General features: G+C 51.7%; 8 protein-coding genes across 8 annotated transcripts; 7 read left to right on the forward strand and 1 right to left on the reverse strand.

Annotated features, from left to right (window-relative positions):
- Positions 1–7744: 7744 nt before the first annotated feature.
- SCHCODRAFT_02697461 (uncharacterized protein) lies at positions 7745–9113 on the forward strand (the record flags this gene model as incomplete). The annotated part of the gene is made up of 6 exons (XM_003033545.2): positions 7745–7809; positions 7865–7963; positions 8020–8099; positions 8151–8305; positions 8497–8574; positions 8628–9113. The coding sequence occupies 6 exons, from the start codon at positions 7745–7747 to the stop codon at positions 9111–9113; spliced, it is 963 nt and encodes a 320-aa protein (XP_003033591.1).
- A 2195-nt stretch (positions 9114–11308) lies between these two features.
- Positions 11309–11764, forward strand: SCHCODRAFT_02459767 (uncharacterized protein; the record flags this gene model as incomplete). Its single annotated transcript, XM_050342600.1, has 3 exons — positions 11309–11387; positions 11445–11573; positions 11634–11764. Coding segments are annotated over 3 exons (339 nt in total), but the record flags the coding sequence as incomplete, so codon positions are not given.
- A 227-nt stretch (positions 11765–11991) lies between these two features.
- SCHCODRAFT_02493888 (uncharacterized protein) lies at positions 11992–12603 on the forward strand (the record flags this gene model as incomplete). The annotated part of the gene is made up of 1 exon (XM_050342990.1): positions 11992–12603. A coding segment is annotated over one exon (612 nt), but the record flags the coding sequence as incomplete, so codon positions are not given.
- Positions 12604–12610: 7 nt separating this feature from the next.
- SCHCODRAFT_02452233 (uncharacterized protein) lies at positions 12611–12851 on the forward strand (the record flags this gene model as incomplete). The annotated part of the gene is made up of 2 exons (XM_050342562.1): positions 12611–12713; positions 12775–12851. Coding segments are annotated over 2 exons (180 nt in total), but the record flags the coding sequence as incomplete, so codon positions are not given.
- A 109-nt stretch (positions 12852–12960) lies between these two features.
- On the forward strand, positions 12961–14094 carry SCHCODRAFT_02493441 (uncharacterized protein; the record flags this gene model as incomplete). Its single annotated transcript, XM_050342983.1, has 1 exon — positions 12961–14094. A coding segment is annotated over one exon (1134 nt), but the record flags the coding sequence as incomplete, so codon positions are not given.
- A 366-nt stretch (positions 14095–14460) lies between these two features.
- Positions 14461–15003, forward strand: SCHCODRAFT_02491575 (uncharacterized protein; the record flags this gene model as incomplete). The annotated part of the gene is made up of 1 exon (XM_050342949.1): positions 14461–15003. One exon carries the CDS (start codon positions 14461–14463, stop codon positions 15001–15003), a length of 543 nt encoding a protein of 180 aa, XP_050201442.1.
- A 1844-nt stretch (positions 15004–16847) lies between these two features.
- On the forward strand, positions 16848–18818 carry SCHCODRAFT_02494005 (uncharacterized protein; the record flags this gene model as incomplete). The annotated part of the gene is made up of 1 exon (XM_003033546.2): positions 16848–18818. One exon carries the CDS (start codon positions 16848–16850, stop codon positions 18816–18818), a length of 1971 nt encoding a protein of 656 aa, XP_003033592.1.
- Positions 18819–20698: 1880 nt separating this feature from the next.
- On the reverse strand, positions 20699–22866 carry SCHCODRAFT_02663830 (uncharacterized protein; the record flags this gene model as incomplete). The annotated part of the gene is made up of 5 exons (XM_003034109.2): positions 20699–21205; positions 21256–21429; positions 21487–21650; positions 21717–21790; positions 22283–22866. 5 exons carry the CDS (start codon positions 22864–22866, stop codon positions 20699–20701), a joined length of 1503 nt encoding a protein of 500 aa, XP_003034155.1.
- Positions 22867–23002: the final 136 nt, after the last annotated feature.

Raw genomic sequence — 23002 nt, forward strand, 5'->3', positions numbered from 1 at the left:
GAGAATTGCAGCCAGATCCGTACTTCAGGTTTTCGACGCGACACAAGCCTTATTCTCGCGTTGTCAAGCCAGAAATACGTGTCTTTCAATTGAGGCTACAGTTCGTATTGAACAAAATATTGATATTCCTTCGTTTTCTGCGATTTCTCTCACGGAAAGCTCGTGCGTGCGCAAAATGGTCAATACGAACTCTTCATAAGCGACCTACGGTACGATTTGCGCCTTCAGATCACCCATCGCAGGTGAGAGATGGATGTTATAGTTGAAATACGTCGAGTGATACAGTCCAGAGGAACAATCGACGAAAAAGGCAGCTGCTGCCACGTGGTCCGTCACGATCACTTGGGCGGGATTGCCGGACCTCACAGATAGAAACCCCTACTGTACCGTTATGAATGGAGGCAGCCGTAACGCGTAACGCGGGCCCAAAAAGTTGGCTATCTATAAGAAAGTAACGCATAACGGAGGGGGTGGTTGCCATCGCGCAAAAATCGACGAAAATTCGAATATCTTCCGTGCGCTGCCCAGACGGTCTTTTTCGCTCCGAAATAGGCTGTTTGTATCGTAACTGTTGTATCGGAGCCTTCCTGCTGCTGTACGTCCAATCTCCGCCTAGCAAGCTCTAAATCTACCTTGAATGGTTGCCTATGCCGTAACGCCTAACGTGGGGGTCGGTTGCCTACTACCGGAGGGCTTTAGCGTGACGCACCCCCTACCGGTTGCCTCCATGCATACCGGTACAGTACACCCCCCCGCGGAAAAAATTTGCGGCCCGGTCGGGGACCCTTGACCCAAATTTCGATAGCTATTCTGCCTCAGTATATTGAGTGAGTTGGTGGTCTGTTGGGTGTGAGGGTAGTTCCCCTTCGGCCCTATCCCACGCGACGTATACTGTACAGCGGCGTCGCATGGGGGACGCCACACGTGATGATCAAAAGTGACACGTGTGTTTTCTCCCACGGTTCGACTTTCATCGCCGGTGGCTACAATGAGCGAATGTCAGCCATTGTGATAACACTCGTTCAAGAGCTCATTTACAGCGGCGGCCAGATCAAATGCGCGCTGCCTTTTTCGGAAAGATCGCCGAGGCGGGCGATGGGTGAGGTCCAAAAAATCCGGCTCCTTCGTAGAACGGTAGAGCGCCATCGAAAACCCCCATCCGCATACCAACTTTGCGGGGGTGCACACTTGATGCTCACGAAACGTGCCGGGATGCATCATACGGCACTATGCGCCCTAAGCTACTGTATCTCACATATCTCGCGAAATACATGCTCATTCCGCCTGAAACTTCATATTCGGGGGTTTTCAGCTACGCTCTACCGTTCTATGAAGGAGCTGAATTTTTCTGACCTCACCCAACGCCCGCCTCGGCGATCTTTCCGAAAAAGACAGCGCGCAATTGATCTGGCCACCGCTGTACTCTTCTTGTGAATTCTACAATCCACCTGTATTCTGACACCTTTAATAATATTTTGCATGGCTTTTCATGCCACCTCGGATTTTTCAGGTCGGTGTCATGAAGTAGTCCTTGCTCATTGAGAGGCCCCAGTATCAGATATCCCAGCTCTTAACGTGTAGTCTATATGCTTATAGCACAGTCCTATAGATCACACGCTTTTTATAGCCATCCCTGTATTGAGGAATGGATAAATCGAGAAAAAGTAGGTTTTTGTTCCTGCCATCATAACGCGGTCATTCCTGATCAGAAATATCTATGAGTACCAACTACACCATCACATCGTACCCATCTATCTACTCCAGTCCTTGGGGAGGTGATGCACTTATTTCTTGGCTCGATACGGCTCGACGAAGTCAGGGCTCACGAGATGGTCAATGTTTCTCACGCTTCTTGAGCCCTTCATTGACACGGGATCTATCTCGTGGTACGTTCGAGGGAGTACTACCTATCTGTGTAGCAAGCGCCCTAGGGCCCATGACCTTGGCTCCACGAAGGAGGGAGAAATCACGGACCGGACCGCGAATTTTTTCCGCGGGGGGGGGGGGGGGGGTGTACATCATCGTGGGTGATGGCGTGTAGCCATGCTCAGGGTGCTCCTAGATGGAAGGAGATTCCCACATTTGGTCCCACGTGCGAGTCGTTGCAATTTACTCCAACTTGGACTCATTTCGATACGGCGCCTCATCACGGCGGCGCGCTGGCGGCGCTCTCCGTCCGCGATACATGACAGCAGGCGAAAGATCGTTAGAGACAAAAGCGCTGGTGGAGCATGCGTGATCTTAGCTTCTGTGAATCACGTTCGGGACACAGGAGGAGGGTGAGTGGAGATGTCTCTCCATCAAAAACGATATATATTTCTAACGGAATATGGAATTCAATCAAGCTCCTTGCATTATCGAGCGTTCCGGGCGGCAGAAGGTCGTTGGAAGCCTTGAGATGTGCTGCGACATAGCCCCACGTGTCGCTCCACCGAAGCACAGATCACTCACGCTCCAACAGCGCATTCGTCTCTAACGATTTTTCGCCTGCTGGAATGGACACGAAGGAGTAGTCGATCTTTGGACCAGCCCCACATCAAGCCGTGACAGCGCTTCCTGGTAGGATTTGACTAGAGTTCGGTAAGTAACTGGGATGTTGATAGCATGTGTATAAAATACGTGTTAGTAGAGCGTATTAGTTAGCATACTTATCGAGTTCTTCACTTACAAAACGCAGCTCCACTTGATGCAGTGGCCAATGCAAAACTTGTAAGGGCTAATGAATATCTTTGTAGGTAAGGCATAGAGCAAGGGACATCACCGCTATATGAGCTCTGGGGCGACGATGTGTTGATCTCGTGCGTACTGGGGAGGAACGTATCAGGTGGCGAGTATCTTATCGCTCTGGTCGCCATCGAGGCGTGCGTGTGGGATATGGCAGTCAGAAGGCAAGTGTCTTGGTGTGCACGCGCACAATTGAGGAGACAGACAGGTTCCCGGAACGCGCGTTGGCGCAGAATGCCCCTGGAAGCTTCAAACCCATTCACGTCTTTACATTTCGTCGTCTTGATCTTTCACTCGAAGCAGAATTCTAGATGAATTTCCACTTGCGCCTTCGTTAATGAATTCTCTGATAATTGTCGAAACTAATACGCTCTAACGAGAATTGATTATTTTTCATGCTCTTCGTAAATTCCCAGCATCAAAACTTACGCCTACGCTTATGCTGGTCGATATAAATGGACCTGCCCGTAGTGTCTTTACATTTCGGCGTCTCAATCTTTCACTTGACGTACGCTATTTGATGATTTTTCATTTGTGCTGTCCTTGAGGAAGTCACTGACGATCATCGAAACTAATACGCTCTATCGTGCACAAGATGAATGTTTCAGTGTTCTGAGACATGCCGAGTCTATAACGTGACCGACGAGGGCAGCCGAAGGAAACAGATTAGGGTAGCGCATATGTCTGACATCTTCTTTATAATCATCATGCCGCATAAGCTTCATGGGATGCCTTTAAAAGTTCAAGGTCGGTGACGTTAGGTCTTGCTTTTACAGCTGTTTGCATAGATGATGGCTGATCCGCGCGTTCGAAAAAACATTGTACTTAAATCATAAATTCGACTCTGTTCAAAGTGCCACCAGACACGGTCAATAATTCAGTTTCATGCTCTATCCCTCTGTGCCATGAAAAGGTTGAGCATAGAGCAGATGGAATTGAGCTTGGACGCCGCACGCGGGCGACTTCCGGGGTATCGGGCCGAATTTTCTCTTTAAGTTCAATGTTTTTGGTCGGAGTAGAGTGTATTCGCCCGTTGATAATCTCATTGTGAGCTTGCTAAATCGTTTCCGAATCTTCAAAGCATTTTCGTAGCAAGACTGACCAGATTCGAGATCTTAGCAGTGGCTCGCGGCGAGCTGGCCAGCGCGACCCTTCCTGTACCGCTCGTGCTTCGAATTCTCAAGGCGAGACTGGGCAGACAATCTCCGACAACTGTTGAGCACCGCCCGCCGTCGTATAGCAGCGTGAAGACAAGGTGGTTGGAGGGCTGCTTGCGCTGGCGAGTGTAGAGCCCATCGATGGTTTTCGTAACATACCAAAACAGATTTGTAGTATGAACTGTGGCCGGACCGGAAGCCGGCCGACCCCAGAAGCCGACCGTTCGCCCATGTAACTCGAACATGTCCGTTTACAGTCTCAGAACCCATATATAGCGCTTCATTCATACTTCATGCATCAGCCACCGAAGTATCAAGGCAGGCAACACTCCTCCCGATGTGCAATGCCCGGAATAAGGCATCAAACCCCGTTTTGGGGCTACTTTAGGGCCTGCGGGGAAGACGACCTCGTCAGTCACTTACATAGGCCGAACTTGTCTTCAAATGCATATGTGTATGGTCTCTGCCCTCTATAGTGTGCACTTCAATGTGAAAGTCAGCCAAAGAGGGCTGTTACGATGTTCAAAAGCGACCATTCAGACACCAGACCTGGGATTCGATATTCCCCGGCGCTTACTGCACGTTTATTGTGGGATTATTCTAAATCAGCTTTCGATGAAGGCCGCGGGTTGATTGACAGGGCATATCGAGGCCCAGCCAATCGGAGGCCATACCGATCAATGTGCCACCCATAAGACCACAATCGACCCATCGCCTTTATGCTTCGCTTATTCAAAATCAACTCACAGTATTCCTGCAGTATGCGCCGGGGAGTATTGTGTCCCACGTGTGGTGAGAGCGCTGGTCGGCTTCCCAAAGCGCGTGTCTGACGTTCCCACGATATTCATGACTGTCTCCTTGCTTTCGTATACTAGATATTATCTTGAAATAAAAGTATAGCAAACCTGACAGCATGAAGTATCGTCTGATATACCTTGAGACGGGTAAAGATCTGTTGGCAATCCGTCACGCAGCCAAAGAAGACTCAAGGCGGTCGGGATCCGGTCACATGACAGAATATGTTCGGTGCTCAATTGGATTCGTATGTACCGATTTTGGATCCTGAATTTTCAATGGGCGAATACACTCTACTTCAAATATCTTCATATACCTATGACATATAGATCCCGTACGAGTATTACTGCGCGTCGCGCGAGCGCAGCAATATTCGACCACTAGACGTGCCACTCGGGCGAGGCAAATAGAGTGTATTCGCCCATTAATAATTAGAGTGTATTCGCCCATTAATAATTCCGTTATGAGCATGCTGATTCGTTTTTGAATCTTCAAGACATTCTCGTAACAAGACTGACCAGATCCAAGATCTTCGCAGTGGCTCTCGCCGAGCAGGCCAGCGTGACTCGTCCTGGACCGGTCGTTCTTGCACTTCGCGAGGCGAGACCTGGTAGGCCGTCTTGGGCAGCCGCTTGACGCCGCCTGCCGTCGTGGAACGACGTGAACACAAGGTCGTTGAAGGGTTGCCCGCGCTTCAGAGTACAGAGTCCGCCGACAATTTCCGTAACATACCAAAACGATTTCGTAGTATGAAGGCGCTCGGTGCGTAATTGAATTCGTATGTACCGCTTTTGGATCTTGCATTTTTAATGGGCGAATACACTCTAATGAGAGATCCGACGCGAGGATAGCGTGGTAGGAAAAGACGTGAGTGCGGCGTAGGACAAGGGGCGGACGCCTGCGGGTCGGCTCGCCATCGGGCCGTCGGGACCGGGGATATTTGTTCGTGTTGATGGATGTCAAAGCGCCTCCCCTGCTTCCTTGACGCTGACGCTGACGTCGGTGAGGAAGGTGCCGTGGTTCGACTGTCTAGTATGATGTGCGCTGTACGAGAATCTAACCCAGGATGAGAAACCAGAGCAACAGTGAAATCGTGGGCACCACAGCGATGGCTTGCAATTTGGGATCTTTAGAAGTAAGGACCATCGTCGTTGACCTTGACCTTGCAAGGAATCCCATGAATCTCCTGTCCCGACAAAGTTGGTATATAGGAGGCGGGGGGTTATTGATGACGCTCTACCGTTCTGTGAGGGCCTCGGGACTAGACCGTATTTGCACCGGCTTATATCCACTTCTGCATGTACAAAATGGCTCCACTCTTGATGCAGAAATCAATCATAATTTCGATAGTTTTCAAGGTGCCAGATAAATACTGAAGCAGCTTCAATACAGTGGTCGTTCCAGGGGCTGTCTCACGCTTCCTCGGGCCCACCGAACACGCTATAGACAGCGGTAAAAGTCGTACAAAGGTACGGCTGTGCTGGGCAGAGGCCCTCCGTCAGAGGCCTCTACCTTCATTGGTATGCGTGCGCCCGTCTCTCCCTGGCTAGGCCTTCACACGCGATGTTAGCCGTTCGAAAAGAAACCGAGGACCATAGAGTCTGAACAAGCGGGAGAGCCCGTGTCTTCGCCACGGGTGCCCCATGACAGTGACTTGATACTCGACCAAACCTTGCTCACAGACTCTCGGATGAATATATGCCTTCATCCAACGGATATCATAGATTACCTTGGCCTTACCGGGCTACTCTATCGCTTGCCATGCGTTATGCTGTCACAGCCATAAGTTTGTAGGCAAAACATACGAAAGACCGGCCTTCCTACCCGTTGACCTACTCTGAGCCTTAATCTAAGCCATTCTTCGGGGGCCAGCACAACAATCTTGACTGCACTCTGACATTGTGTCTGTCGCGCGTTGAGAAACTGGCTGGCGCGAATTACGTCTAATCACGTTTTCCTTGAGGGTGGCAGAGCGTGATAGCCACCACAGGCCCACAACAGTTGAACAGATGTCTGCGGTCTCAGCCTTACTCGCTACGCGCGCTCAGCTGCTCAAGCCGCCTCAATTGTACTGACCGCACGTATTGTCCAAGCAATCCAGGAACCCCGAGATAATTGCATCCATGTTGCCTTCGCCATCGTGCCCGTGTGTCTTCCGAGGCGGTCAGGAGAGGACGATATCATCTGCCTTACTGCTAGCCAAAATGCCGTGATGATCGAGCCTTACTTTCAAGGCGCAGAATGACCGTCGATATGTAAGCGCGTGAGGGTCACTGGCAGGGCAACAGCGGACGCGTCCCTGGCTTTGGGGCAGTTTCGCTTCGCCGACTGGCCTTGTAGATACTCCGAACTGCTAGCTTCAACAGTAGAGCATGCCGGTCGCAAAGCCTGCGCCTTTGTCTCCCCCGACGCCGTTGATAAGTCAGTGCTGTAAACCCTTATGGCGGGCTACGGCTTGACGTCCACTATTCAGCCTTACTCGCAAGCAGGCGCAATATAAGCGACACTGTATTTTAGGCCGTACGGAGGCGTACAGGCGTCGTTAGCAGGCCGGCATGGCGGGCGAACACAACTTGTGTGCGCGCCGTTTGTCGCCACGTGCTGAATTGATGGGGGCCGGCCCCAGCTGCTGCTCCTTTATATTGTAGATATTGTAGAGATGTAGAGATAGATATATTGTAGATGTCCAAAATTCGATATCAACGCAATATGTGTTTAGAGCCAGGATCTCAATGTTTTCTGCTCGGATCCGAGTTCAATGAAAAGCCAATATATACCGGTGCAAATACGGTTTACTGACCATGCTCATGGTACACCCACCTCGGTGTTCTTTCCCAAAAAAGGAAGCGCGCAACTGATTTGACTGTAGCTGTAAAGGGACCGTAACCTAGCCTGTGCCATGATGATCCGAAAGACGCCAGAACTTCTTTATTGGTCTTCCATCCATTCAGCAGGAGGAAAAATCACCCACGAAATGACCTGCCCTGAAGCGAAAGCAGAAACACGTGTTATGGGTGATCCGATATAAGGTGGCGCAATTTGACTTAACAGCAACGTCGTCCTCGAATATGCCCCCCAAGAAACGTGTGGGCCCCTCCGCCAAGGCACAGAATTCTCGTAAGAAATCCAAAGGGTAAGTCAATATGGGGATTATCTGTGGCATGACCCTCCGTTAACTTCCAGTCCAGCAGCGACGGTAAGCCAATCAGGCCACCTCCATCGCCGTCTTTATCGCGGCCTTCATCGCTGTCACCACCGCCCTCAACGATTGATGAGACCCTTTCTGGGTATGTTCCATGTGTGACTTGGGCTTGAGACGCTCTTGACCAACACTCCCTTGCAGGCCCTGCACCGTCTCCCAACTCTGTGAGATTGCGAGGATGAAGAGTTGCCGGCAAGCTCAGGACGCTCTGCTGAAACAATGTCAGCTGCCACCCATAAAAGACCTATTCATTACTGATGTGGATCACTCAGACCGGCTACAAACGAGGGAACTCTCTGAGGCTGGCCTCACAAAGCGGGCCGGACACGACCCAATCCGGCAGTTGACCATCCCGTGCACAATTGTGGACAGACACGAAACGCCGTTGCTTGTCTTCATTCCCAACCTTTTCGAAGGGGCTATGTTGGTAAGGACCATGATCCGTTCCATTCGCCCACCCGTCTCTCGCTCTCTGCTAGTTTCCCTTGACACAAAGGGGCAGAGATGGGACCAGTCGATGAGATCGTGTGACGTCATATTGCCACACCCTGTTGACGTGGCGCATGACGTCAGAAGCTACACACGCACCCACCACTTGCTCACTTTTGATCTTCTCAGGAACATATCAACAAGGACTCGACGGAGGCCTCGCTTCACGCGGATCAGACAGAGGCGCTCACTGTCGAGAAGCTTGTAGTACGTTTGCTTCATGCTCGCCAGAGTGCGGCATACTGATTCTGTGGCGGCAGGAGACTCTTGAAGGCGACTGGGTGCCCGAGCAGCTCAGCACCTTCAATTTTCGTCCCAATTCCGCGATCGTTGGTCAGGCATTGAATGCCGCACTGCTCAAGATCGACGAACTGCATGCACTGGACGTCATGGATATCGCGCAGAGAATACTGGAAGATCACCCAGCTACGAAGGAGCTCTTCCTGCACGACAGGACCTGGCTCAACTCGTGCATCTACTACTTCAGATCGGGGAGCATGAATGCACTTCTCTCGCCTCCTGCACCACTCAAGGCGTGGAGATTCCTGGTGGTGTCCGGGGAGTTTAGCGGAGGCGAGCTCTATTGTCCCCAGCTCATGGTCAAGTTGAGTCTGCAGCCTGGGCATGTTGTTGCGTTTCGAGGGGATGTCGAGTGGAAAGTGAGCTCTTCCGAAGGCTTCCGTGCTATGGCTATGTACTATACTTCGGCGGCAGTTTGGGATAGATATGATGTGGTCTGCTCGTGAAGGGTAATCTTGTGGATTTCTGTTTTTCTTCTCTTATGATTCCTGCTTAGTTGATTACGGTGATATTTACAACGACATCTGTAATAATCTGGAATTCCTGCAAGTTGCACACGGCTTGTCACTCCTGGCCGCATTCTCCCGACCACGATGATGACCAGTTGAAAGTAAGTATGTAGGGAAGGCGCCATGCAAAAGCGCGCAACCTCACGTGATGGAATGGCACCAGTTGTCACTTCGCCATATATGGTGACCTCAAGGAGACGCGTCCTCTTCTAACTGTCAGGCGTAGGGATCGAAAAATCCGAAACCAACATTCTACTCTGTCTTGGTAATAACACGTCCTTGTCAAGTACGAAACATATTGGGGCCGATGTGTTCCGTTATGCTTGATTCGGGATTCCACACCCAAGGTTGAAGTCGATACGCATCGGAGCAAGCCGTCGACCTCTCCTAGCCCTCAGACTTCGTTTGAGCACATGAAATAGTCAGATAACCGCAGCACAAGCTATACTTTGCGCAGGCGACACCTAATCTTTGCTTTATGACCATATCTGTGGCAGGGGGTTCAGGAATTATGGCTCGGGCAGGACAGTACTGTACTGTTTCGACCGTAGGCTCACCGGGTGTTATGCGTTACGGGCGTGAACTTACCTATGACGTAGTTCACGCGCCCGAAGGGCGCGTTACGGTTCGAGAAATCTGGTTCATGAACCTGTTTTGCAGGTGATTTTGGGCGCAAACTGGGGCATAGCAGAGTCTGGAATGGAATGAGAAGGTGACTGAGGCCTTTTTGAGGCTCAGCAAAAGAAATCGAGAAAATCATTGAAAATCTCAATATTTCCGCCCAGGTTCACCGCCGGGCGTTACGCGTGACGAGTGGTCACTAGGCTCACTTCAAGGGCCGATGTTATGCGTTACGTGAACTTATGGTCGAAACAGTACGGTGATGCCATGCAAAGGCCGCACTTCTGACGCGCCTTCAATAGAGTGTCTTTGGTCACCCATGCTCGTATATATAGTTATCTGGAGAATTTACGCGCGTTACATGGCCCAGGCGAGCTCGCCCGGCGGGCATGTGATTTGGGCATTAATCGCGACATAGTGTTAGCTATAGGATCCAGCGGCCCCCAAAACTTCGTACACCATCTTTTAAAGTGATCAGGATCAAGATGTTGGTTCTCGATTTCCTTGTCCTGACGCGAATTTGAGCAGCACACGCTCGGACGCGTCCCTTGAATCACGTTGCTTGCAAGGTCCTCCCCCCGTGTCAGCGACTCTTGGCAGTTGACTAGCTGCCCACAAGCGGGCTACATTACGCATCTTTGCCTGCTCGTCTGGGTGAGCAATTTGGATTGCGGTCCAAGGCGGGTCGCCGGGATGGGACCGCGGCCGTTGGGAGGCCGGAGCACGCGACTCTTGGCCGCAAGCACGGGCCTGTCACGAGGGACTGATACAAGACCGAGTGCACAGAATATGACAACAAGGAGAGCAGGATCATAAGAAGGGAAGCGGGCGGGAGGAAAGAAAACGAGCAGCTGTGATGACTGCGATTCTGCTGTGAGTAATTGTAGGTACGATGCGAGACGAGATGAGTACAAAGGCCCGTTGCGCCTGAGAGGATATCACGTGGTTCCTCGTGTGCATAGACCGCGGTCAAAGGGGCTTTGACCGTCTCATGAATCGAGGTCCAATGAAGCCATCGCTTTTAATCATGATGCATGCCTATTAGTGCCAGGATACTCCTGGTGCGTGTCTATCCGGGTTTATACGCCGGGAAGCATGTGTCACGAGCTGCGATGTTGGCAATGGGAATGACCTGCCGAAAATGGCAGGTAATTGATTTCTTGTGTGCGGTGTATGGACCCTACTTAGTAAGCATCTGACCTGCCTTCCTCGACAGCACGATCATGTCCGCCGTCCCTGAGAACGGTTCAGAACGTCAACAGCAGAGCTTGATGCACTGTTCACAGACAGCCGCTCGAGTCTCACTTGAATCACCTTCATCGACGTTCCCAATTACCCAGCTCAACCCTGAACAAGCGAATATTTACAACATGGCTCTCAATAGGGGCATGAATGTCTTCCTGACTGGCCAAGCAGGCGAGTAGAACTGGCTGGACCTTCCCTTGAACCATAACAAACATCTGCACACAGGCACAGGGAAATCATTCTTGCTGAAGGCCATCATTAGGGAACTGCAAGAGAGATACAGACATGATCTATCCGCACTTGCTGTCACCGCTACCACTGGGGTTGCAGCTGCAAACATAGGTGGTGAGCTCCATGTCATGTAGAATTATACGTATCCTTGACCCTCTATTTCCAATGCAGGTAGTACACTGCACTCATGGGGCAGCGTCCTGATCAAAAATTGCGATCTCAGCCAACAGCTTGAGCACATCCGCAAGGGATCTGGCGTGCGACGATGGTTGTCAGTGAGAACAATCATCGTCGATGAAGGTGAGCTCCCGGAATGGCCATCTAGTTTGATTTCAACAATTCATGTGTTTCTGCTCGCAGTGTCCATGCTCGATGGTGATCTATTTGACTTACTGCACGACATCGCAAAAGTGCTACGGCCTACCACAAATCGGCCATTTGGCGGGATCCAAGTACTTGCATGCGGAGACTTCTTTCAGGTTTGTTCGCCTTTGCCTTGGCGCATTGAAATCAAGATCATGATTTTGACTTGTTTCATTGTATCTTGCAGCTGTCTCCTGTCAACAAAGAGAAGTTGGCCTTCCAAGGAGCCACATGGGATGGAACTTTTGATCACTGCGTACAGCTCTCAGAAGTGTATAGACAATCCGACAATAGTAAGTGCCTAAGCTGGTCCTAACTTATCTTGAACGCTAATCTCACGATAGAATTTGTGACACTTCTCAACCAAATCCGTATCGGAAAAATACCTGCCTGGGGAGCGAGGATGCTTAAGGAGCTGGGCAGGCAACCTTCGAAAACCTTACTGGAGCCCACGTATCTGTACGCAACAAACAAACCTGTGCGCGCAAGAAACGAAGCCCGTCTCGCCTCTCTTGTGGATCCACCCGTTTACTATGAGGCCCGGAATAGCATCAACACCGACCTCATCGACATCCAGAGTGGCGAGAGACAACTTAGCACGCTACCGGCAATCCAGATGCTGTCGCTCAAACTCGGCGCACAGGTGATGCTAATCAAAAATGTGGATGAGACGCTCGTCAATGGAACGGTAGGGGTGGTCTGTGCATTCTGGAGGGCTAGCCATGGACATTTGGCCGGGGCCAATATCATGGATGAGTATGATACGCCCAAGTCCCAAAAAGAGTATGTTGGCAAGTTATGGAGGAAGGAGGAACCATATCCTGTTGTCAAGTTCACAACATCGAGCGGGGATAGGACAGTGATAGTAGGCAGGCACGAGTTCCGCTCAGAGACATACAGTGGCCAAACCCTGGTCTGTCGCATTCAGGTGTGCACTCTTTCCTCGCTCCAGCCTCGCCGAGCTTGACTTGCCCTTAAAGGTTCCTTTGGTGCTTGCATGGGCCATAACCATACATAAAAGCCAAGGGCAAACCCTCCATAAAGTGCAGGTGGACCTGAGCACCGTGTTTACATATGGTCAGGTCTTCTAACCCTCTGCTCCGCTATACGTACGGAATCATCTGATACACTATATCAGGGCAAGCATATGTGGCCCTTTCACGGGCAGCTAGCGTGGATGGCTTGCGTGTCGTGGGCTTCAGTCCGGACAAGGCACTGCTTGCTGCCACTGTGATGAGATTGATTAACAGACTTGATACAGATCATGGCAAACCCTGTTGTCTTGGAATGGCACAACAAGCTGGAGCACGCGACAATGGGTACAATGGTTGCTGACAAGAGCGCTCCAGTCAGCGACATTGCCGCACAACCTCCCAATGATCTTTTGGCCCAGATACGGCGTCTACTCGACAATACATCTGCTCAGTACACGTGTGCAGAGCAAGAACATGGTATCGTATCTTGTCTACGGTTGGATCACGATGTCATCCTAGCACTTGGATCAGGAGCAGGAAAGTCCCTAGCGGCGATAGTTCCCTCGCTCTACGAGGATGCAATCACGGTCATCATGGCCGCTTCATATGCTGTGCTTCAAGCATGGACTGAGCGGTTGGACGCCACGGGCATTGATTATGATATATTCCTTCCAGGCAGCCAGGGGTGGCTGACAGGCTGTGCTAACATTGTCCTCGTCTCCGTCGCGGTTGCGAAAGGGCGGCACTGGAAGGCAGCAATTCAGAACCTCATCCGGAAGGGTCGCGTCATTTCCAGAGTAGTGCTGGACGAAGCGCACATGGCCATTACCTGCAACTTTTGGAAGTCGCTGCGGGACATACACGAGATCAGATTCGTACCTTCTCAAGTGGTCCTTCTCACATCGACGATCCCACCCAAGACAGTGCCATGGTTCTTCCGCCAATTCGCTCTCATCAGGCCGGTTGTCATACGTGGCAGGACTGAACGAGACAACATTGCCCACCTGATAGACACCGCCGCCGGTGACCTGTCGGCGACTGCTCAACTTGTCCAGACCAGAGTTGTCTCTTTGATGCGGCAGGCGAGAGACGACGATCGATATATCATACTTGTGGCAACCGCGGAAGACGGGATGCGGCTTGCTGAGTGTCTTCACTTGCATTTTTACGACACAAGCACCGGTGCCACGACGCATTCGGCGCCCCAGACGCTTCAGCGGGATGGGTACGACCGATGGGTCCGCGGGGAACGAATCGGCATCGTCACCAATAATGCACGAGGATTGGTCAAGGAATATCCTCATGTCAGGGTGGTCGCCCACATTGGCACACCTCTGAGCGTCATACACTATCAAGAGGCGTGTGGATCTGCCGGTCGTGATGGGCGAATCGCCTATTTTGTTGTGTTCAGAAGCCCTCAGATGCCACCTCTTCCCCGGTCACAGAGCAACCTGTGTCAGCTCTCTGGGTACTATGTCATCCGCGAGTTGTTTCACACGATTGGACAGCCAGGACACTGTATCCGACAGGCCCTGGATGCTCACTCCCACGGCAACCCAGCAAGAACGTGCTTGGACAATCCAACCGCCGTCCTATGCGATGTTTGTCGTTCTCAAAATGTATGTACTGATTCTTTGCTCGCTCGCCTGCCATGCGTATGTGCAAATGAAGTGTCTAAACCGAATGCACAGCCTCGAATTTTGACAAGATCCCTGCGAGATGCGGAACCTCTGGCGGTCTCACCTCACAGACATGCGTTTTCTCAGTATGAGCAAGCGAGGCTAGCACCCGCGGTCTTGCAGAGACTTCTATTGGGTCGATTCTCCAGTGCCATAGAAGAGCTGGACGCGATGAAAGAAGAGTGTCACAGTACCAGCACGAATAAGGAGACGATCAGATATGCTCAGCGCGTGCTGGCGCGGACGAAGCATACATGCGGCTTCTGCTTCGTTGTGTCATTGCTAGGGTACCTGCCTGCATGGTCGCAGACGGTGCACACCATCCGCAGATGCCCTATGGCTGAAAAATATGACCGCGGATGTGGAGGTTACTACAGATTCACGAACAGCATTCGACACAATCCAGCACAGAGGCCCCTGGTATGCCCGAAGTGCCATTTCCCTAGTCTAGGAAAGGGAGTCCTGCATGGCGACTACGAGGGATCAGATCACCCTCACCGCAATCTGGTGGGGCCGATGCTTTGGGCGGTATATTATGTGGATGCGGATCTTTGTCGAGCGGCAAGGACTGATCTGAATGTTGATGCCAGCGGCCATAGTTGGGATAGTGCCGAGTCAATGGGTGCATGGATGGCTGATCGAGATGCTACGGTGTTCCCATGCAGTGCTGTTGCACTCTTAGTATTTATAAGTCAACATTTTGATATTCACTAATAGAACTTGCGCCCACTCATGTAGCAGAAGGGATTTATTAGCAGAAAGGCCAAAGTCCACACCGACATAGCAATCATAAGCTGAGATCGCATACGGATCTTTCTGTGAAAGGACTTTGAATTCATCGACCGTTTCAGCGCCATTTCCGTGAGCACCAGGTATGTTCGGATTTCCATACGTTTCTCTACCTTTTACTTGTCCACGTGGGCGTTATAGTATTTGAAAAAATGTCCGAAGACAAAAAATAGTAGGCACTGAAGGGGCGACCTGAGATCAATGATAGTGGCCGGCAGCCCTCGAAGGAGAAGGATGAACCAGAGACTGCCGAGTCCTGGCTCATGACCGTTGACAAGGCATCTTAGGGGGTAAAATCTACGAGTCCAAGCCTGCCACTTTATCGCCCAGCGTGACTTGTCTGCGGCCCAAACCCGACCATGACTGCGGCTGACCATCTTCTGCCTTCGCGTGTCGGCGTGCGGCCCCCCTCTTAATGGGGCGTCATTTTCCAGGGCATACATGCCGTAAGAATTTATCTACTGTCACCTATGACGGCGACCGCGCCCGAGGGACGCTTGTCGAGCTGAGGAGTGACTTCCACGCTGATAATGGGTGTCGGCACATCAGAGCTCGTCGGCAATGTCCGAGAGTCGGCGCGCATGCCCCGTGTGCCATTGCCGACGAGCTCTGAGCATGACAGAGCGGGTCATTGTCAACCTTGCCAGACGCTACGTCTCATTCTCAAATCCCAGACTGTAGACTGTCTTCCTTTAACTCCCTCGTATTTCTGCAGCGCCCTCGACTGCTACACTCACTTTTGGCCATCTATGTGGTGCCCTCGTTTTCTGAATTTCCAAACATCATAACGTCCACAATATCATTATCTGGTATTGAGGGCACATTGAATAAGTTTCAAGCGCTTTTGAGCGCTAAATTTCATAACAATAATACTGATCAACAACAAGAGCTACCACTAACAACAAATGCGCAAGGTCTTCATTGTGAGGTGCATGAGCTTCCACGCAAAAAGCCCGCTTTTGCCACTTTTTCACGCTAACACGTAGCAAAATCAAGACTTCTCACGCGTTTTGGTGCGTGAGGCTGACACACCTTCCGTTTGTTCACGAAATACAGTTATAGCCCAAGAGCTTCAGTAATCAAAGTCCAGCAGGATCCCTGATTATTGGGGGCGAGGTTCATGAGCGTTGTCGTACGAAACGCGGACATCTGCCCCAAGATGTCCATGCAAGATTGGTACCGCCAGACCTCCGTCAGGCTTGAACTTCCTGACAACGATGAGGACGGGTCCTGATCCACCCCATCGGCACAGATGTCCCAAAGGGGAAATTGTGATGGTTCCGGTCAATAAGGGGTGGGAAAATACAAAAACCAACGTCACAGAGCCCAAATCGGGCTTTCTTTGCTTCTCACTCTCATTGCCTGTCACCGCTCGCTACGTAGCTTGCCGCACAGATACCTCGATCAAGGCAGTCAAAGGCTTTTCCGCACGTCACCTGTAGGTGAGCCTTTCATTCACTGTTCCTAACTTGATGCAAATGAAGACGAAGTAGCACCCGTACTTTGTTGGACACACGAGGGCGATAGAATACAGCAGCGATAGGTCTATCCAGTCAGCAGGCGCACACCGTCGCATAAGAATGCCCCTCGCACAGGTCAGCTGCTTTCTACCCGTAGTTGATTTTGACCAACGCAGCCCCACACAGGTCCGATATAGCACTTACAAAACCAAATCTGGCGCCTATGTAAAACTCCTTTCCGGATTTACTGTCGACGATATAAGCACGTGGCATGAGTCACGCGAAATCCTAGTCAACAACACAACTACCATGGAGGTTGAGCACATTCTCCAACAACAGGGGCTCACCCATCATGTCCTCCGCCTTCGGGACACGCGAGATGGGATACTTGCTATTTGCGGAACCCCGCTCTCTGCAAGAGTTGTCACACGATGTTTACAGCGCGAGTGCGACAGCGGCATCGACGTACGACCGGTACAAGATGCTGACCGAAAACGACATGAACGCCTGACTGTGGATGGCTCTAGCATCGAGATCACTGTGCAGCTTCCGACAAAGATTCTATACGCGGGCTACTCAAATCAGAGTCTAGCAGAACAAGGAAAAGCTTATATCGAATCGCAAATCCTTATTCGTGGGCATCGGCCTCGGGCAGCGGAGCACCACCGTATTCCGGCGGTCAGGAATAAAACTCTGATCATCACGGGCCTACCTCACAATGTCACGGAGGACGAAAAGCGAACGCTGGGTGCTGAGGAGTACATGCATCAGCGCCCGAACTATGTGTCCAGCCCAAGGAAGGTCAGATCACAGCTGTCAGGCTATCTGGCCCATAATTTCGAAGGATTCCTCTCGCTCGAACTTCAGCCTGAACCCTTCATAGGCGGGATGGCTACCTTGTTTGCATCATTCTCCTCCTCTGACGAAGCGACAAGGGCGAATGCTGTTCTCGACGGTAGCCGTCCTCAGGCAACTGGATATACCCAAATCACCACACGCCTGGTATGCCGCCTCTGGCTACGTATCAGTCATGCGGAGTACAGTCGTCACAAAGAGGGTATCGACCGTCTAGTCTCAGCCGCGCACCAGACGGGTGCAGTCCTCATCACTGTGGTGCCAAAGCCACGTGAGAGGGCGGTGCTTCTTTACATGCAGGGCACGCGGCTCGAGGATATTGCGGACCAGAAGCAGGAACTGGACAAGATTGTTCGCGGAGATGTCGTCCGTAGCGATGGACGCGCATTGTGGGACACATTCTTCCGATATCCCATGGGGAAAGCCTTCCTAAAAGACCTGGAGCGCAGCTACCCTGGCCTCGTTGTGACTGCCGATGCGTGCAGGAGAGAGCTTCGAGTGGCCGGGCCCCGCGCTCTCCGACACTATGGCGCGAGAGATCTGGCGGCTAAGATCGATTCGTTGAAGGCCGAGCAGGCTCATCTGATCCCGCTCAAGGCTATCCCATCGAAGTGTTATATCGACGACGTCGTCCTGCCCATCAACAGGGCTTATGGTCCGGGCCATGTGACACTCGACATGAAGGGCCGCAAGCTACTTGTCCGTGGAGACATCCACGTGCAGAACAAGGTAGCAGTCGCGGCCAGTCTTGTCTGGAGGAAGTACGGCCAGAGCGGTACATCATCGGGCTGGAACACGTGTCCGGTTTGCCTCTCTCCCCCTGCAGATCCGGTCACTTTGGAATCGCAGTGTGGGCATATTTGGTGCAGCGAGTGCATGAAACTCTACCTGCTCTCCTCTCACGAGAGGCACGCTTTCCCTATAACTTGCCTTGGAGATGGCGGGAGCTGCGCCGCGCCGATATCCGTCCGAGACGCTCTGCGAGTGCTCTCGGAGCAGGAGCTTCTGGGCATCGTGGAGGTCGCCTTCACCACTCATATCGCCTCTCGCCCTCGCGAGTTTCACTACTGTCCTACCCCTGACTGCGACCAGGTCTATCGCAAAGGATCTGAGCCCAAGGTGGTGCGGTGCCCGTCATGTCTCCTAAGCATCTGCCGCCTCTGTGACTCAGAGGCCCATGGAATACTGCCTTGCCGTGCTACCGCGGCTGATGCACAATTTGAGGAGTGGATGCAGAAAAATGGGGCCAAGCGCTGTCCAGGCTGTACTGCACCCATACAGCGGGACCAGGGGTGCAACCATGTAACGTGTACGCGCTGCACAACACACATATGCTGGGTTTGCATGGAAACATTCCCTGGCGGTGACGGAATCTATGGACACATGCGTACGGAGCATGGGAGCTTTGGTGTGGACGGATACTAGGGCGATGGTGCTTGCGTGGCTTGCGAGAAGACCCAAAGTCTCGGGGTAGGAAAGGCGGTGTCGGCGAAGCCACTACAGGGACAGAAGTCTATATCTTCAATTGCATTGGTCTTTCCATGTTACGAGGGATATTAGAACGTATTAGTAGAGAGAATTATCAACTTCTTCACTTAGAAAACGGAGCTCCACTTGATGAAGCAGCAGGTTGAGAATCTACGAGGACTGATGAAGTTTCCTGCGAAGCAAGTGCAGTGGGTCCCGACAAGGGCGCGGACTCGGCGGGGTGCTCGGGCATGGCTTCAGGCAGCACAGGGACGAGCTTTGAGGTACATTTGGTACACGCATAATGGGGAGCGTAGACAGGGTCCTTGCGCATCCATTCGGTCGGATTCACGTCATGCGAAGCTCATCGGCTTGTCGCCCGGTGCAGGCTCTGAGTCCATCCTACATGTCGTTCTTCTGCATCTTCATTTGATCAACGTTTTTAGTTGACTTTTCACTTGCCTTCTCGTTAGTGAATTCTCTGATAATTATCGAAACTAATACGTCCTATTTATCGAATCCAATACGTCCTATACTGTACTGTTTCGACCGTAGGTTCAGCGGGTGTTACGCGTTACGAGTGGTCATTAGGCTCACTTCAAGGGCCGATGTTATGCGTTACGTGAACCTATGGTCGAAACAGTACAGTACTGTACCGGTATGTATGGAGGCAACTGGTAGGGGGCGCGTTACGCTAACAACCATCCGCTAGTAGGCAACCGACCCCCACGTTAGGCGTTACGGTTATTTGAATAGGCAACCATTCAAGGTAGATTTAGAGCTTGCTAGGCGGAAATTGGACGTACAGCAGCAGGAAGGCTCCGATGCAACAGTTACGACAGAATACAGCCTATTTCGGAGCGAAAAAGATCGTCTGGGTCGCGCCGAAAAATATTCGAATTTTCGTCGATTTTTGCGCGATGGCAACCACCCCCTCCGTTATGTGTTATTTTCTTCTAGAAAGCCAACTTTTTGGGCCCGCGTTATGCGTTACGGTTGCCTCCATACATACCGGTACAGTAGTAGCTTCTTACAAGCCCCTTGCATTGTCGAGCTTTCCAAGGTGCAAAAGGTTGTCGGTGACCATGTAGTGTGGTAGGATCGTGATGCACTGTTCGAGCATCACTTTGAGTGGTTACTCATGCCCAATGACCTTTTCGTGCACCCTTACTTGCGGAGGCTGACTCACCTAAGGGGAGAAAAGAAGACCAGCTGCATATTTCGAATATTTTCGAGCAGTGATTAGCAAGACAGAGATTCCTTGTAGATTAACCTCCTAAGTAGTGATGTGAGGGCCAGTACTGTACTGTTTCGACCATATGCTCACGTAACGCATAACATCGGCCCTTGAAATGAGCCTAATGGCCACTCGTAACGCGTGACGCCCGGCGGTGAATCTGGGCGAAATATCGGGATTTTCAATGATTTTCTCGATTTTTTTTCCTGAGCCCCAAAAGGGCCTCAGGAGGTCATTGCCTATTTGGCTGCACTTACACCTTCTCACTCCATTCCAGACTCTGCTATGCACCAGTTTGCGCTCAAAATCATCTCCAAAACAGGTTCATGAACCTGATTTCTCGAACCGTAACGCGCTCTTCGGGCGCGTGAACTACGGCATGGGGTTCACGCCGTAACGCGTAACACCCGGTAAACCTACGATCGAAACAGTACAGTATAGGCGATTGTTCGCACCTGCACACTATTTACATTTGTTGCCTAAAACCACGTCCGGATTGTCGGGGTTAATCAAGGGCGGGAGAGATTTTGCAGGGAAGGGTAATACTGTTGCGAAGAAGCACCTATGATAGCCAGCTTTGTACACATGAAGGCCACCTACACTAGGGACAGTTGAGTGAGGCAAAGTCCCATAGCGACTGGTGTGTAAAGTGAACAATAGAGATCCTTTGGCTACCTTCCCAGTCCTCTACCTCATGCATCAGGACATGCCCCCGGAGCATAACGGCATCGCCTGGCTCAAGCCGGACGGTCAGGTTGAGATTAGAAATGCGCAGTGAGCCTCCTCTGAAATCTCCCGCAGCAACAATACATGTCCAAGCGTTAGCAGGGTCTCGCTTGTCATTATGAGCCGGAGTTTGCCGGTTGAAAACCACAATCCGGCCCATGAAGGGGATTGGGTCTATCGCGTTGAGACCTCGAAGATATGCGCAGGCACCTTCTAGGCGAAGACGCAAGTCCTGCATGGCTACATACTGCGCAGGATCAACCGCACGAAGCACAGCCTCGACGGGGTCGGAGATCAGTCGCAGATCGCGCATCAAATTGCAGGCGTCCCGATATCGCTTGGCAGAGTCGAAGATGTGGCCTGAGGCTGAGGGGGCCTCTGTCTGAGATGTAGGTTAGAAAGATATAAGTTTGTTTATGTCATGGTAGTTACGTGGTGACCGATCTGGTGCCATGCTTTCACTAATTTCAGCTGTCCGGCAAGATGGCCTTGTGTTGTGCGATACGCGTCCTGGGAATCACGACCTCGAGCGTCCGCGCCAGCCCCACATGAAAGAGAGGTCGGATGCAGTTTCGCGAAAGCAATCAATGCATCAGTAGCATGGTTCTGAGGTAGATCAATAAGTTGTTATATGTGCCATATCAGCTTCACCCAACAACTCACGAGTGACTGGCCGAGAAGCAGTGATGGTAGATGGACGAGCAATGATATGCCGCTGGAATCCTTATAGCATCGGGGAATATCATCTTGCCATGAAATGGTTTTAGGTGTGAAGCCCGGTTTCCTTATGAGTTGACCTGCTGATAGCTGCACGCCTTCACTGCTAACTGTAGTTGCGTCGCGCATATGTATCAGAAGGAGGGTAGCGATAGAGCCAGAAACAGTGTACGCACAGGATTCCAGCGCTGCGCACATATTCCGTGCTCTTGCAGCACCCAACTGGCGAGACAGCTCCTCGGAGGAGCGCCTGTTTGCACCGGTAAGCACGTTACAGTTACATCAAAGCTCGACCATCGTGCGCCCCAGAGAGAATGACATTCACCCGCCTGTCGCCATAATATAGCGTGAACACAAAGGGTCACCTGAGTAGTATGGTAGCATTAACGGGGTCGGTAGGGAAAGGACGGACATATGCCAGGTTACAATCGCCATACACGTTTTTCGCACTGGAGATTCAGTATGGTGAATGTAACCCGGTATTCGTCCATCTGACCCCCGTTAATGCTACCGTAATTTCAGGTGAACTTTCGCATAAACCCTACTCCATGGTAGCAGACGGATAAATGTCACCGTCTTCAGAGCGCGCAGTGGACGTTACCTTTACATACATATATATTTGACCCTGGACGCTGTAAGGGAGGTGACCTGCACGATGCAGTCTCGCGCTAGCAGAGCTAGGAACTAGAATACTAGGTTGCCAGATGTATGGATGGCTGTGCACGTGATTATGCAAACGTACCTGGATGTCGCGGTCTCTATAACCTCACTGGGGGGTATCCAAACGTCGCCGTCAACTTGTGCTTGCCCAAGTTCTAAGATTGCCGAAGCGCGCCGTCGTACAGCCACATTATGCGGCGTATGAGAGGCAAGGGCAGCACCGTCTGGCCGTCCCGCCACCTGTTGCGTAGGCTGCTCTACCGAACCGGTGTTGGAATGTGCCCCCTCTTGAGTCAAGCTGACGTGCCGGCCGGCGGAAGTGCGCTGGCGCTCGTTTGAAGAAAGCGGCGTAGAACGTTCGTCCGATGTACTGCACATCATGTGGGTGCCGGCGTCCGCCTCAGTGGAGGCCGTGGTATCCACTGTCGCGGGCGGCGTCTGGGACAAAGAGATGTCCACGGCGGTCATCTGGCTCTGATCGCGATTCTGTGCGAGCTCTGAAACATCTGACGAGCTGCGATCAGTGCGTCCAGTGATGAACTGCTGGGAGTCCTGGAAGTCCATCTCCATTGCCGATGCATCCCTCTGAGCAGAGCTGTGCAGAGCCCCTGCAGGATGAACCGGCGGTGGCATCTTGATGACTCTGAAGCTGGAGCCAGGCAGCATGAATGCAGTGCAAGGGTGGCGGGAACGAGGAGAGTAGTAAAACAGCTGATCGTCAGAAAATCTGCCTGCCGTAACACCGAAGCCAAATACAATGCATCAGATGACGACAGTCACGTGAGTACATGGGGTGGTGAAT

Source organism: Schizophyllum commune (genome assembly GCF_000143185.2).
Source record: "Schizophyllum commune H4-8 unplaced genomic scaffold SCHCOscaffold_3, whole genome shotgun sequence".
NCBI lineage: Eukaryota > Fungi > Basidiomycota > Agaricomycetes > Agaricales > Schizophyllaceae > Schizophyllum > Schizophyllum commune.